Below are 14,864 nucleotides of genomic sequence, written 5' to 3'. Positions count from 1 at the left end.
TTTTCAGGCGCTGCTTGCATCCCTTTTGGAGCCCTCTCCACTTAACCAGTCCCACTCCCCCCCTTATAAACCCCCTAATAAACCCCCCAAATTAAATTTCCAGCAATGTCCACATTAAAACTTCCCCCTTTTGGGCCCCCAAAACCCCCCCAACCTCCCCCCCATGCAAATGAATTTGATCCCATTGATAATGATGAACCCGTTGATGATGAAAATGAAGATTTATTTAATTTGGGTGGATTTGAAAATGATGTAAAGGTTGCTTTTTAAAATAAAGTGAAATTTAATTTTAAAAAAAAAAAAAAAAAAAAAAAAAAAAATGTTAATAAATAAATAAATTCTAATTTGAAAACTATTAAATTTAATCATTAAATATTTTACTTACATAAAATTGTCATTTTTATTGGATTAGTTTTACAAAAGTAATTTTAGTTGGTTTTAATGATTTTCTGGAAAAAAAAAAAATTCAATTTATACCTTTTTTATTTTATTTTGTTATATTTTATTATATTTTATTTTAATTTAATTTAATTTTAAAAAAACAAAAATTAAAAATTAAATTAAAGAAATATTTATACAATTATATCTCTAACTGAAGAAATCAAATTAAACACGTGCACTAATTTGGTAAAGTTAATTAATATAAACAGCTTAAAAAACTAATGCACAAAAACTTTTAATTATTAATTTTCCCACACACAAACACAAAATTCTTTGACAAGAAAAAAAAAAAAAAAAAAAAAAAAAAAAAATTCAACCCCACACTTTTACCACTTAATTTCCATATAAAGAAATTTTAAATTTACAAAATTTGCTGGATATTGATAAAAAACTATAACAACAACATCAACAACATTTTTATCAAAAAAAAAAAAAAAAAAAAAAAAAAAATTTACATATAAATGTGTTTTTAATTACACAAATGTGGTTAATTTCCAATAATGAATTTATTTTATAAATTAATTTTTTTACAATTACAACAATATAAAATTTATTTTTTATTTTTATTTATTTTTAATTAATTTCTTTTTTTTTTTTTTTTTTTTTTTTTTTTTTTTTTTTTTTTTTTTTTTTTATGGGCAATTTAAGATTTTTTTTTTTTTTTTTTAAATATGTATTATTACAATAATGGTTGATTTTAAAGAAATTGATGAAATTAAGACAAATACCCAATGATTTTTTTTTTTTTTTTTTTTTTTTTTTTTTTTTTTTTTTTTCATAAAAAGTAATAAAAGTTTAAAATTATTTTATTAAATTTGTAATGATACATTTTGTAGTAATGTTATGTTAGGTTATATATTTAATAAATTTAATGGCAACCACATGAACCACTTGAGCCACCTCCGCCTAAAATTCCACCAACAAGACCTAATACACCACCAACAACAACACCCAAATTAATATTAACATCTACTGCTACGCCAACTGCAACACCACCTGGGCCTCTTGGACCACTTGAACCACCACCACAACCTCCGCATGCTACTGAATTTGATCCCATTGATAATGAAGCACCTCCAAATGATGAAACAGATGATTTGCTTGCTTTGTTTGGTCTTGAAATTGAGGTAATAGCACCTATTATTAAAAATAAAAAAAATTAATATAAATAATTAATAAAAATTATAATAAAAGTAATACAAAAATTATATATTATATAATACTTACTTAAGATTGTCATTTTATTATATATTTAATTTGATGTTTGATTTGATGGTTTTCTGTTTTTTTTTTTTTTTTATTTATACCAAAAAAAAAAAATAAAAAAAAAATTAAAAAAAAATAAAATAAATAATATAAAATATAAAAATGTAAAAATGTAAAAATAAAATAAAAAGAAAAAAGAAAAGAAATTATATAAAAAACATCTTTTAGATAATATTAACTACCATATTCAAATATTTTAAAATTGAAAAATTATCTCCAATTTTAAATTTCCCCAATTTCAATCTAATTACCTTTTAAAGCTTTTTTTTTTTTTTTTTTTTTTTTTTTTTTTTTTTTTTTTTTTGATTTACCTTTTTAACAGTTTTAATTTTTAAATCTAGATTCTTATTTTTAAATATATATATTTAATGACAATAACAAACTGTTTATTATTATTAATATTATTATTTTTATAACAAATTACAAACTAATCATCAAATTCATTCTCAAAATTTTAAATCAAAAATATAAAAAAAAAATTTGATATCTATTTTAAAATTTCCATCAAAAAGTTATTTATTTAAAAAAAAAGAAATTGAACTATCAAATTTTTAATTTTTTAATTTATTTTTATTTTTTTTTTTTTTTTAAAAAATATTTTTAAATTGTCATCCAAATCAATGGAAGAAATTACACTAGTTGACCATTTTAACAATTTTTTACCTAATAAATACAAAATTGATACTTAGGGTGCAATTTTTTTTTTTAAAAAAAAAGTTAATAATATATTATCGAATCTATTCATGTGGTGGTTGAATTAGTTTTATAGTTATTATGATTTATAGTTTTATTTTTTTTTTTTTTTTTTGTTGTTTTTAATTTTTAACACACTAATACATATAGGTGTTTATTATCGATTAGATAATTTTGAAAAACACAAAAATTTGTAATTTAAGTGTGTGGTTTTTTAACACAATTAATTTGAAAAAAAAAAAAAAGTTTAAACAGGTAAAAAAAAAAAAAAAAAGAAAAGAAACAAATGTAGGAGTATAAGCAAATTGTTTTGTAAATGAATTGATATGTTAATTACTGGATTATCCCTTTGTTTTCAGTTTTATATATTATTAAATTAAATAAATTTTATTTTAATTTAATTTTATTTTATAATTATATAATAATTATTATTATTTTATTTTAATTATTAATATTTTTTTTTTTATGATTAAAATAAAACAGTATAAATAATAAATTTTATTTTTTTTATAAATCATTATTACAATTTGTACAAATACTAAAATATTTATAAAATGACAATTTTATGTAAATTTTGATTTTTTTTATTAAATTAATAATAATAATAATAATTAAAAAAAATCCTTATTAACCTTTTTTTTTTTTTTATATTTTAAATAATTTTTTTTTAAAATTTTAGCTGCAATTACCTCAATTTCAAAACCAAACAAAATTAGTAAATCAGCTGTTTCATCATTTGGTGGTTCAACATTATCAATGGGATCAAATTCAGTTGCATGTGGTGGTTGTGGAGGTGGTAGTTATGGTGGCTCAAGTGGATCAGGTAGTTATAGTAGTTCAGGAGGTATTGCCATTGGTCTTGCAGTTTCAATTGATCTTAATATAAGTGCTACTGTTGGTGCTATTTTAGGTGGTGGTGGTTCACGTGGTTCATGTGGTTGCCATTAAATCACCTAATTGATCATTTTAAATATAAAATGAATAAAAAATTTGATTGTACCATTACATAAAATATTTTGAAAATAAATAAATAAATAATATTTTATTGATAACATATATTTTCAAAGTCAATCTTTTTTTTTTTTTTTTTTGTTAACATATTGGTAATTTAAAAAAAAAAAAAAAAGTGATATAACTTTTGCTACCAAACATATCATAATGTTTTAGATATCCAATTTAGGAAAAAAACTTTATATAAAATTCTCACATGTGTTTTGAATATAAACAAAAAAAACTATAAATAAATTCTCACATATATTGTGATGAACTATTGTATTAATTTATTTTTTTGTATTCAAACATTTTTATTTTTTTTTTGTGGTAAAAAAATAAAAAAAAAAAAAAAAACAAAAAAAAAAAAAAAAAAAATAATGGCAATAATTGTTTAGGAAAAAAAAAAACATTTTGAAATTTCCAACACATTGTTAAATTAATTATATTTCCATTATCATCTGAATTATTACCATCCCTATTGTTACTATTACTACCAAAACGCTAATCAAATAGAATTGATATTCTATTAGGTATTAATATTTATTTAATATTCTATTTAAATATTTTAATAAAAGGTTTTTTTTTTTTTTTTTTTTTTTTTTTTTTTTTGGAATTAAAAAAAAGTATAAATTGAAAAAAAAAAAAATTATATTTCTTCATTAGATAAACTTCAATCAATTATTTAATTAAAAGTTAAAAAAAAAAGAAAAAAAAAATGACAATTTTATGTATGTCCAATTAAAATACTATTCCAAAAAAAAAAAAAATATAATCAAATTCTTATTTTTATGATTGATTTCTAAAATTGATAACTTAATTTATATATATATATATATATTTATATTATAGCTGCTATTACCTCAATTTCAAGACCAAATAAAATTAGTAAATCAGTTGTTTCATCTAATGGTGGTGCTTCATTATCAATGGGTTCCAACTCAGTTGCATGTGGTGGTTGTGGTGGTGGCTCAAGTGTTTTAATTGCTGCTGGTGGTTCAGGTGGTTTGTTTGTTGGTGCTGCAGTTGCTGTTGATCTTAGTATTCATGCTTCTGTCGGAATTGCAATTGGTAGTACTTCATGCCATTGTAATTAATTAAATTAATTATTTAATTCAAAAAAAAATTAACAAAATATATCATTGTAAATAAATAAAAAAAATATTATATTTTGTTTGTATTAAAAAAAAAAAAAAAAAAAAAAAGGAATTTTATTTTTCAGAATTTAATTATATATCTTCCATTTTTTTAATTTTTATTTAAAAAAAATAATCAAATTGATTTATTTTTTTTATTTTTTATATCATTTTGTATATTTTTGAGTACTCAAAAAAAACTAAATTCATATTAAAAATAAATAAAATTAAATAATTTCAATTAAAAATATAATGAAAATGAAAAAAAAAAAAAAAAAAAAAAATTTAAATTTTTTAGGTGTGTATGTTTTTAACAATAAAAAAAGATATTTTGGATAAAAAATAAAAAAATCAAAAAATTTAATTTTTTTTTTTGTTTTTTTTTTTAATTAATTTTTTTTATTTTTTTTTATTTAAATTAAAATTAGTTAACCCTCTTTAAAAAACCTTTAAAAAATGGAGTCAGCATTAAATAGAATTAATATTATTTCAAATCAAATAGTTGTTGATAATAATAAAGCAACATTTTTAGAAATAAATAATACTTCATCATCTTCAGAGGATAAATGTAATTATAATTAATCCGATTATTTATTAATTAATAAATATTAATATTTATTTTTTTTTTTCTTTTTTTTTTTTTTTTTTATAAATTATAAAGATAAATTTGAAACGATTTTAATAGAAATTAAAGATGAATCAATTGCATTAGTTACATTAAATAGACCAAAAGCATTAAATTCATTCAATTATCAAATGAGTAAAGAGTTATTGGATTGTTGTAGATTATTAGATAAGGATGAAAGAGTAAAATGTATAGTGTTAACAGGAAGTGGTACAAGATCATTTGCATGTGGTGCTGATATTAAGGAGATGGTTAGTCACGATATGGTATACATGATGAAGAAGGGTCAGTTAATAGACAACCTTTGCGATTTAAAAGAGATTGAAAAGCCAATTATAGCCGCCGTCAATGGGTATGCATTGGGTGGTGGCTGTGAAGTTGCGATGATCTGTGACATTATTGTCGCTGCTGAGAATGCGGTATTTGGTCAACCTGAAACTAAAATTGGTACAATTCCAGGTGCCGGTGGTACACAACGTTTAATTCGTGCTGTTGGTAAGTCCAAAGCAATGGAAATGATACTCACTGGTAATCCAATAGACGCTAAACAAGCATTACAATTTGGTTTGGTTAGTTGTGTAGTACCAATTGATAAAACCATAGAAACCGCATTAAAAATTGCAAAACAAATCTCTTCACTATCTCCAATCGTTATAAAATTAGCGAAGGAAACTGTTAACCATGCTCAAGAGTCAAATTTAACTGAAGGTTTACATATTGAACGTCGTGTTTTTCATTCTACTTTTGCACTCAATGATCGTCATCAAGGAATGGATTCTTTTGCAAATAAAAGAAACCCAACTTGGACAAATAAATAATAAAATTAAATTTTTTTTTTTTTTTTTTTTTTTTTTAGAGTTTTTTCTTAAATAAATTGATCCACAAATACTCTTGGATTTTGTCATCACTGTGGAAATTAAATAATAAATAATAAAATTAGTGAAACTTTTTAATATATTAATTTGTGTGTATCTATTAAAGGAAATAAACGGTAACTATTAGTTTTAATTACAAATTTTTAATTTGATTGAATTAGGAGTTGAACACTTGATCTATTAAATTTAGAAAGAAAAATGTCTTGCTCGATGCAGGGATCGAACCTGCGACCGTGGCGTTATTAGCACCACGCTCTGCCGACTGAGCTAATCGAGCTTGCATGAAATTTATAAAAAAAAATGTAAAATTTGGCCGATTTTTTTATTAACAAATTTTTTATTTTACATCTTTCTTTGAAATGTTTGGTTATAGGGTGCCTTAGATTCACTTGGTTCAAACTGAAGAAAGGTTATTAATGTCGGCTAATACAGTAAAACCATAAACTATAATTAAAAACAAAATAAAACTTGAGACAAAAATAAAAAAAATAAAAAAAAATAAAAAATAAAAAATTAATATTCACTTACACACAAATACACACACCAAATACAAAGACAAAATTAAAACAAAAAAAAAAAAAAAAAAAATTTAAATTATAATATTTTATCTATTATCTCATATTTATTTACTTAATCTTAATATATGTTCAAACAAAACATTAAATACCAATCTTGTAAAGAAGGGTGATATGTAAGTGAATATTTCATTTTATATAATTAAATATTAATGATGCATGAAATGTAATATTTATTACATATCACCCTTCTTGATAGGATTGGTAGAATATATTAAGATTAAGTAAATAATTAAGAGATAATAGATAACCTGTATGTATGTATTAGTGGTAAGTAATTTTTTATTTTTTTTTATTTCATTCATAAAAGACAAAGTTATAACTTATAATTAAATAAAAAAAAAAAAATTATTATTATAAAAAAAAAATTATAAAATTTATACTTTGACAAAATTAAAGAGGTAATTATTATTTAATTTTTTAAAAAAAAAAACATACAAAAAATTTATTAAAATTTTTTTTTTAATTAGATATCTTTTTAAAAATAGGTTGTTTTATGTCAATGGGATTTTTTTTTTTTTTTTTCAATAGATATTTTGTTAGTTATTAGTATGAATCGGTACTAATCCAATTGCCAGAGAATCATAGGATTTTATTCTTTTTTAAGATATATCTTTTCATTCTCGGGTATTGTTGATAGGTAGATTGTATATTAAACAGCTGTATCACTAAATAATATATAAATTTTTAAATAAATAAAAAACTTTTTTTTACATTAAACACAGATTGAAATATGGAAATTTTATAATTTTCAATCAAGGTAAATTTTAAAAATACTTTTTATTCTAATATTTTAATAATAATAATAATTTTTACTAATATTAATTTATATTATAGGTTGATTGGTATAAAACTAAAATTAAAAATCAAAGTTTAGTACACTAAATTTTGCTAAAATCGGTGTTTCCTATTATGTTGGATCCCATACAAAATCCCAAACAAAATAAAACAAAATAAAAACAAAATAAAAACAAAATAAAAACAAAACAAAACAAACAAAACAAAACAAAATAATTGATAATAAAAAATTAAACAAATAAACAAAAAAAAAAAAAACAAAATAATACATTAATTTTATAAAGTTTAATTTTTTTAATTTTTTTATTGTTTTGACATCTTTTTGTTAAATAATCTATTTGACTGATCACCTACACCATTGCCTTCTTATTAACATGTGACAACTCCCCCTTATCAGTATCATGGGTACTTGGGATAGAATCTAAAAGATTATTGATGTTGAAATTGGATCTACCAGAGGACGACTTATCAATATAAAAGATATCACTAGCCCTTGTGATATCTTTTATATTGATAATGGTTTTTTAATAGCACCAACCAATAGAGATAATTGACTGTGGTAGCATACCTTCTGTTAGTTCAACATTGAATCCATCAAGTAATAGCAAAGCTTGAACCGATGTTGGAATTGAACCTGTTTTAATTGTTTTAGTACTTGGTGCAATCGCTACATGAGTAGTACCATTTAGAACTTTATAAACCGCTTACTCATCTTAATTGTCGTTGCCCTTGGACATATTGGAGTTTCTTTTAAAAGATATCTACAATATAAATCAAACAACTTGTCCTTATTATTATTATTATTATGGTCTATTGATGGATTTAAATTGAAAACTTGTTAATAGTTTTAAACCAATATTAAAGATTGTACCTTTGAATCAATTGACCAAACATAAACCTCACCAGTATCACCAAAATCTTGAAATCAGGGCTAGGATACAGTAAAATGTTCTTTGTCAAGGAAATACATGAGTTTAAATAAAAAGGAAATTTGGATCTTAAATTTGGATCTTTAGAGTGGTGTTCCATTACTGTCACAATGAACATCAGTTACTTGAATAAGATTGGGTTTCTTCGAATAAAAGTTTAAAATTTTATGTTGAACAAATCCTATGATTGATTGTAGTTGTTACTCACTTTTTTTTTTTTTTTTTTTACCTGTGATCAGACCTTCAAGGAATGTCCTTGTGTCTTTTCGGCGGTGTTTGTTAAACGGTTTTATTTTTATTATTCAATTGTATTAAATTTTTTAAACTATATTATATTTTTTTTTTTTTTTTTTTTTTTTTTTTTTTTTTTTTTTTTTTTTACTACTACTTAAATTGGAAGAGGGTTCGGAGCTGCTGGGGTTTGCCAGGCTTTGTTGAATTTGTATTTGTGAAGATCTTGATTGGTGTTTTTTAGTATTGCTTCGTCGTGTTTGATTTTCTTTAGTGTGATGAATTTTTCAGTTTCGATGAGATTTAGTAATTCTGTTTCTATGACCTTTTGCTCGAATTTTGGCTCTGGTTTGCTTTCATCAGTGTTGAACAATTTGTGACAGATTATCTTCCATAATTGGTGTGCTATTATTCCTATGAGATTGGGGAAGATTCTCTCAGTTCTGTTGTATTTTGATATGTCTAAGGTATCCATTGACCATCTGTGGATTTTGATGAATGATAATTTGTTAACTGTTGATATGATGGTTTTTTCAATATCTAGGATATCTTGGCATAGAGTGAAGAGGTGAGAATAAGGGTCTCTGAATAGGTGGCCACAGATCTTGCATCTGGTGTCTCTTTCGTGGTTGATACCTGGAAGTGATCTTGAGAAGAATCTGAAGAGGGTGTTTCTACCTTTTTGGTGAGAAATGCTGTTGATGTTTATGAATACTTTGGGTATTGCTGTGTTGTATCTCACCGCCCATAACTTCTGCCATTCTGTTCTTCTTGGTGTTGGGTGTCTGTCTTTGATCATGAGTTCGTAAATTTCTTTTAGTTTTAGTGGTTCGTCATTGTCGTTTCTTATACAGTCTGGAAGTTCATTTATCTTTGGATGGTTTTGGTAAAATTTGACTCTGAATACACCCCAGTGTCTGCACATATCGTTGAGGGTTGAAGTGTGGGCTTTTTTTCTACTTAATTGCTCCATGTACCATTCTTGTAAGGTATTGTTGTTGTTGTTGTAGTTGTTATGGAGTAGCCTGTTCATGTACCAGATTTTGAATGCTATATGTCTTAGTTCTATATCCCATAATTTTATGCCTCCTTCTTTCCAATCTGCATATGCTCTGTCTATTTTCATCATAGTTTTGTATTTTCTCTCTTCTGTATATGTATTCTTAACTGAGGAGAATAAGAACCATCTGGTCATGTTATTGATTTCCTCAATTTGTTCTTCATTTAGATTATCCATGTATTGATGGTATGTTAATTTGGATAGAACGTATGTTTTGAGAATTGTCATCTTTGCCTTCATCGTTATTGCTTGTGATTTCCATTTGATTAGATTGTTTTTCATTTCTTGGATTAAAGTGTTGTATTTTGAATTTAAACCTGTTTTGGTGAAATTGAGGCCAAGATATCTTTCTGGGACTGTACTCTCTTGGAATGGTAGATCGTGTGGTTTATCTCCTATTGCTATCATTACTGTTTTCTCTTTGTTTAACGATGATGATGTTGCTGAGCAGTACTTTTGGATTTTAGTATTAATTTTCATTAGTTCTTCAGTGGAGTTTGTAAATGTTGCTATGTCGTCAGCAAATGCAGTGAGTTTTAATGATTTGGAATTTGGTAGAGTGAAGCCTTTGATTGTATTATCATTGATGATATCTATTAGAAGTGGTTCTAAAACTAGAGCAAAGATTGTTGGTGATATTGGGTCTCCTTGTTTTGTTCCTCTTCTGATTGTTATTCCATTGACTAAAAAGTCGTTGATCTTTATTTTGTTTTTAGTATCTTTGAGTAGGTTTAGTAGGATCGCTGTGAATTTTGGGGGGATACCAATATGCTCTAATGTTCTTGTGATACTCTTGTGGCTGATTGAATCGAATGCTTTGTTAAAATCGTAAAAGGTAATGAGTGTATTGTTCTTTCTTTTGTTACTTATTTCTATTACTTCCTTCATGATCTGAATATTGTCTTGGATGAACCTGTTTGGAACAAAGCCGTTTTGAAATTTGTTGATAATTTTACTGGTGATATCTAATAATCTACTGTTGAGAATTTTGCTTAAAATTTTGTAATCTGTATTGAGAAGGGTGATTGGTCTTCTATTTGAAATGTTTAGTTCATCTCCTTTTTTGAATATTGTTGTTATTACTCCTTCTTTGAATTTTGTGGGGATTTCTTTCTTATTTGTGAGGAGGTCGTTGAAAGCTATAGTCAATATTCTTGCTATTGAGTTGATGTGGTACTTGTAGAATAGTGCATTGATACCGTCTAAACCTGGAGATTTGTGGATACTTGAAGTTTTGATTGCTTTGGTCACTTCATGTATTCTTATCGGTCTGTCTATCTCGAGTTTCTTGATTAAATCAACGTCTACTTCCCATTTTTCTAATAACTTCTTGTGGGTTTCTTCGTTATCTTCTTTCTCTTCATATTGATCTTGATAGAATTCAACAAATCTTTTTGCTATGTTCTCTTTATCTGATATGGTCTTATTATCTTTATCTTTTATTTGGAATATTGATTTATCTTTGGCTCTGGATTTAAGGATACTTGTGAGGTATTTGCTTGGTGTTTCTTGATGCAGGTGGAGTTTTAATTTGATATCCCATGCTTTTACCTTTCTTTCTTCTTCTAATATTCTACTTATTTCTTCATTGAGTTCTTTTCTCATCTTTGGAATGATATCACTATTTCCAAGTAATTTGTGGATTACGTATTTTCTTTTGTTCTTTTCTTTCTTTATTTTGTTTTGTTCTTTTTTTAAATAATCTCTGATGACATTATTTTTAAATTTCGTCCATTCCTCCACTGATTTGATCTTATCTTTGTTCTTACTGATTAATTCTGATAACCCATCATGTATATGTTTGTTGTTGAGAATTTCTTTACATAATGTCCAAGGGAGTCTTTCTAGTTTGGTTGTTGTTGTTGTTGTTGTTTCTCTGTTGGTTTGTATTGTGATTGTGATGGGAAAGTGATCTGATTTGTTAAATACTGTGTTGTGGACTACCAGTTTTGAATTTTGGTTTAGTAGTGTTGGATGACAGTAGATTCTATCTAGTCTCTTCATTGATCTTGGAAATGTTTGAGTGTTTTCTTCAATACCAGTATCTAGAAGCATGTCTTGGTCTATTATTTTACGTAATTCAGTACCGAAGAAGCTGTTGCAATCGTGGTTGTTATTGAAGTCGCCTGCTATTATTTGATGGTTGATTGAATTATATTTTTTAAACAGTGATTTTGAGTTGATTATGAAGGTGTTTCTTTCAGATATAGTCGCTGGAGCATAGATCAATAATATGTTGATAGAATTAAAGGAATTGTATTTAATTGATAGTATTCTACCATCATCGTCTTTGAAGTTTATTGATATGTGGCCTTTTCTTGTATCTCTATTTTCTATTGCTATGCCAGTCCCTTTACCTGAACCATGATCTATTCTTTCAAAGTTGAACATTGTTTTGTGGTGGTTGAATCCATTGAAATTAGTTTCAGTTAGGAGTGCTAATTGAGTGCCAATTCTTTTTATCGTTTCTTCTGTTTTATTCTTAGCGTTGGTTGATTGATTACCTCTGCAGTTCCATAGTAATAATTTTAATTGTTCCATTATTTTCTAATACTACTGGCAATTGGAAACTTGGTACCATTGCTTGTAGTAATTTTATTGATAGGTTTTGTAGTAGTAGTAGTAGTAGTAGTAGTTTTGTTTAGGTTGTAGATTGTTGTATTGCTTGTTGGTAATTGATGTGTGGTTGTTGTTGGTGTGGTTGTTGTTTGTGTGGTTGTTATTGGTGTGGTTGTTATTGGTGTGGTTGTTGATGCATTAGTTGTTGGTGGAGTTGATGGTATTGATTTAGTTGTATTTGTAGTTGGTTTTTATTACTTGTGTTTTTTTTTTTTCTAACATCTCTTATTTCTTTATTGTTATATTCAGAGATGAAGGCTCTTATTGGATGCTTACTACCTTTTATAGCATCAATGTTTGTTTTAATGATTGAGATATCATCTTCTTTATTAAATAATAGTATGCATGAATATCTAATCACATCTGGTAGCATTACTATGTTGCATTCATCTATTAGTAATGGCTCCAATCCCCAGTTTTCTTTTACCATTTGATTGTTTATTTTTTTTATTATGTTTTTTGTAAATGTGTAGAAGTGGACATAGTGATATCCTGGGGTGTAAAGTATGAATTTTTGCAGTGGGAAATCTTCATACTTGAAAGTGCTGTAACACTCGTGTAATAATGTGAATTTTTCTTTTAGTATTCTACCGAATACTGTTATACCCTTTTGTCTTCTGACAATGTTAAGAGTACCATTAACTATGAAATTATCTATTAATTTTGTTGAATTACTATTTAATTCCAAGGTATGTGGGTAGAATAACCTTATTTGAATAGTTTTTTTATTTAACTCTTCTTCGCCTAAGTTGAGTTCACCTTTAAGTTTATCGAAAAAATTCATTTTTTTTTTTTTTTTTTTTTTTTATATTATTTTTATTATTTTTTTTTTTAATTATGTGTTTATATAAAAATTTTGATTTTTATTTTTATTTTTTTTTTTTTTCTTTCTCGTTTATTCAGATCTATTCTTATTCCCAATCCAAGGATTGAAGGAATTAGTGTGTAGAGTAGATAGATTGAATGTAGTTGATGTTAGATTGATGATGGATATGTTTTTCTGTATCTAGTATCCGTTTGATCAACTGTAGTGTTTTTTTAGTTATTCGTAATAGAAATTTAAGTTTTTTAGGAAGTTCGTAAAAATAATTTTGATTTAAAAGCTCCCTGTCCGGGAATTGAACCCGGGCCTTTCGCGTGACAGGCGAAAATCCTCACCACTAGACCAACAAGGATATTTGTGAAATATAGATTTCAATCACGTGTATTTGATCCTATATGATATAAAAAAAACTACAAAATCCCTAGAACACACCCAAATTGAGTGATGTTATTAAAAAAAAAAAAAAAGATCCTAATATTAATTCCAAACTCCAAAATTAGTGTTGAATTTAACTCATTCAACACTAATTTTTAAATTCAACTCAATAAATAAATAAATAATAAAAAAAAAAAAGAGAAAAAATTTTGTACAAAAAATAATTTATTGATTAAAGATTATTAAGTTTTAATTTCAATATAAGTTTTATCTTGATTTAGATGTATTATTGGTGATTTTGATTTTGTTCTTTTTATGCCTCAATTGAACCAGATGATAAAATAGAAGAAGTTTGAGTAGGTGTTGCTGTTGTTGCAGATGAATCATTTGATGATGATGATGTATTATTATTAATATTATTAGTATTATCATTACTATTAATATTATTATTATTATTATTGTTATTATTGTTAATATCATTATTTTTATTATCTTTATTATTATTATTATCACTATTATTATTGTTATCTTTATTTTTATTATCATTATTATTATTATTATTATTATCTTTATTATTATTACTATTATTATCATTATTATTATTATCATTATTATTATCATTATTACTATTATTGTTATTATTATTATTATTATTATTATTATTATTATTATTATTATTATTATTATTATTATTATTATTATTATTATTATTATTATTATCCAAAGGACCACTTCCATTATCAATAGATGAAGTTGAAGCGTTGAGTGGTATAACATCAATAACATCATTTTCTTTCATACCTAATTCTTTAGGATTACTAGTTTCAATATCTTTACCTTTATATTTAAAAGAATTTAAACTCTTTTGAATACCCATCTTTTGACAATAAGCATTAATTAATCTTCCCAATGCTGTTGTTTCAGCAACCTTTATAAATACTTCACTCTCATTACTCTTTACTGAAAGTGTGATATGTTTAATTTGTTTTTTTTCAGAGTGTGGTGTATTTAGAGATGATGATGGTGTTGAAGGTGCTATAGTAGTTGTAGTTGTAGTTGCTGCTGTTGCTGATGATGATGATGTTGCTGATGATGGTGTATTAATAATATTTGGTAAAGGAGAGGCAATAGTGGCAGTTTTATGTGGTGCTACTGGTGTAAGTGGAATTTGAATAGGTGGGATATGTACTGATAGTTGTTCTTGTTGTTGAAACTCTTGAAGTATTTGTTGCTGTTGTTGTCTTTGTTTTGTATTTCTCAATTGAGGATTTTGTTTTTGTGGTGAACCTGTTTGTTGTTTTTGTTGTTGAAGTTGATCTAAAATTTGTTGTGGAGTTTTTGATGGTTCATATTGTAAAGGATTAGATAATAAATATTCTAAAGAAGGAGAAGAAGAAGATGATGGATTAATTGTTGTTGAACTTGAAG

General features: G+C 25.0%; 9 protein-coding genes and 2 non-coding genes across 11 annotated transcripts in view; 3 read left to right on the top strand and 8 right to left on the bottom strand.

The window, feature by feature from the left end:
- Window positions 1-3: 3 nt before the first annotated feature.
- Window positions 4-398, bottom strand: DDB_G0293362 (hssA/2C/7E family protein; the record flags this gene model as incomplete). The annotated part of the gene is given in 2 exon segments (XM_629181.2): window positions 4-262; window positions 386-398. Coding segments are annotated over 2 exon segments (272 nt in total).
- Window positions 399-1,309: 911 nt separating this feature from the next.
- Window positions 1,310-1,681, bottom strand: hssA (coiled-coil family protein; the record flags this gene model as incomplete). The annotated part of the gene is made up of 2 exons (XM_629180.1): window positions 1,310-1,578; window positions 1,669-1,681. The coding sequence occupies 2 exons, from the start codon at window positions 1,679-1,681 to the stop codon at window positions 1,310-1,312; spliced, it is 282 nt and encodes a 93-aa protein (XP_629182.1).
- Window positions 1,682-2,954: 1,273 nt separating this feature from the next.
- hssB (hssA/2C/7E family protein) lies at window positions 2,955-3,348 on the top strand (the record flags this gene model as incomplete). The annotated part of the gene is made up of 2 exons (XM_629179.1): window positions 2,955-2,967; window positions 3,080-3,348. The coding sequence occupies 2 exons, from the start codon at window positions 2,955-2,957 to the stop codon at window positions 3,346-3,348; spliced, it is 282 nt and encodes a 93-aa protein (XP_629181.1).
- Window positions 3,349-4,108: 760 nt separating this feature from the next.
- On the top strand, window positions 4,109-4,487 carry DDB_G0293356 (hssA/2C/7E family protein; the record flags this gene model as incomplete). The annotated part of the gene is made up of 2 exons (XM_629178.1): window positions 4,109-4,121; window positions 4,243-4,487. 2 exons carry the CDS (start codon window positions 4,109-4,111, stop codon window positions 4,485-4,487), a joined length of 258 nt encoding a protein of 85 aa, XP_629180.1.
- Window positions 4,488-4,982: 495 nt separating this feature from the next.
- Window positions 4,983-5,969, top strand: DDB_G0293354 (enoyl-CoA hydratase; the record flags this gene model as incomplete). The annotated part of the gene is made up of 2 exons (XM_629177.1): window positions 4,983-5,094; window positions 5,188-5,969. The coding sequence occupies 2 exons, from the start codon at window positions 4,983-4,985 to the stop codon at window positions 5,967-5,969; spliced, it is 894 nt and encodes a 297-aa protein (XP_629179.1).
- Window positions 5,970-6,169: 200 nt separating this feature from the next.
- On the bottom strand, window positions 6,170-8,428 carry DDB_G0293352 (hypothetical protein; the record flags this gene model as incomplete). The annotated part of the gene is made up of 4 exons (XM_629176.1): window positions 6,170-6,203; window positions 7,754-7,901; window positions 7,938-8,102; window positions 8,368-8,428. The coding sequence occupies 4 exons, from the start codon at window positions 8,426-8,428 to the stop codon at window positions 6,170-6,172; spliced, it is 408 nt and encodes a 135-aa protein (XP_629178.1).
- Window positions 6,231-6,303, bottom strand: tRNA-Ile-AAU-13. The gene has a single exon. It is a non-coding gene; the product is annotated as a tRNA-Ile (tRNA).
- Window positions 8,429-8,716: 288 nt separating the features above from the next.
- Window positions 8,717-12,160, bottom strand: DDB_G0293350 (hypothetical protein; the record flags this gene model as incomplete). The annotated part of the gene is made up of 1 exon (XM_629175.1): window positions 8,717-12,160. The coding sequence occupies one exon, from the start codon at window positions 12,158-12,160 to the stop codon at window positions 8,717-8,719; it is 3,444 nt and encodes a 1,147-aa protein (XP_629177.1).
- Window positions 12,161-12,353: 193 nt separating this feature from the next.
- Window positions 12,354-13,022, bottom strand: DDB_G0293348 (hypothetical protein; the record flags this gene model as incomplete). Its single annotated transcript, XM_629174.1, has 1 exon — window positions 12,354-13,022. One exon carries the CDS (start codon window positions 13,020-13,022, stop codon window positions 12,354-12,356), a length of 669 nt encoding a protein of 222 aa, XP_629176.1.
- A 319-nt stretch (window positions 13,023-13,341) lies between these two features.
- tRNA-Asp-GUC-21 lies at window positions 13,342-13,413 on the bottom strand. The gene has a single exon. It is a non-coding gene; the product is annotated as a tRNA-Asp (tRNA).
- Window positions 13,414-13,749: 336 nt separating this feature from the next.
- DDB_G0293346 (hypothetical protein) overlaps window positions 13,750-14,864 on the bottom strand; it is a gene marked incomplete at both ends in the record, with an annotated part of 3,084 nt that continues 1,969 nt past the window's right edge. The window contains one exon of the mRNA XM_629173.1: window positions 13,750-14,864. This exon is cut by the window's right edge and continues 1,969 nt beyond it. Coding sequence (XP_629175.1) covers window positions 13,750-14,864 — 1,115 coding nt within the window.

Source organism: Dictyostelium discoideum, assembly GCF_000004695.1.
Source record: "Dictyostelium discoideum AX4 chromosome 6 chromosome, whole genome shotgun sequence".
NCBI lineage: Eukaryota > Evosea > Eumycetozoa > Dictyosteliales > Dictyosteliaceae > Dictyostelium > Dictyostelium discoideum.
This window is presented reverse-complemented; position numbering and strand designations above follow the sequence as displayed.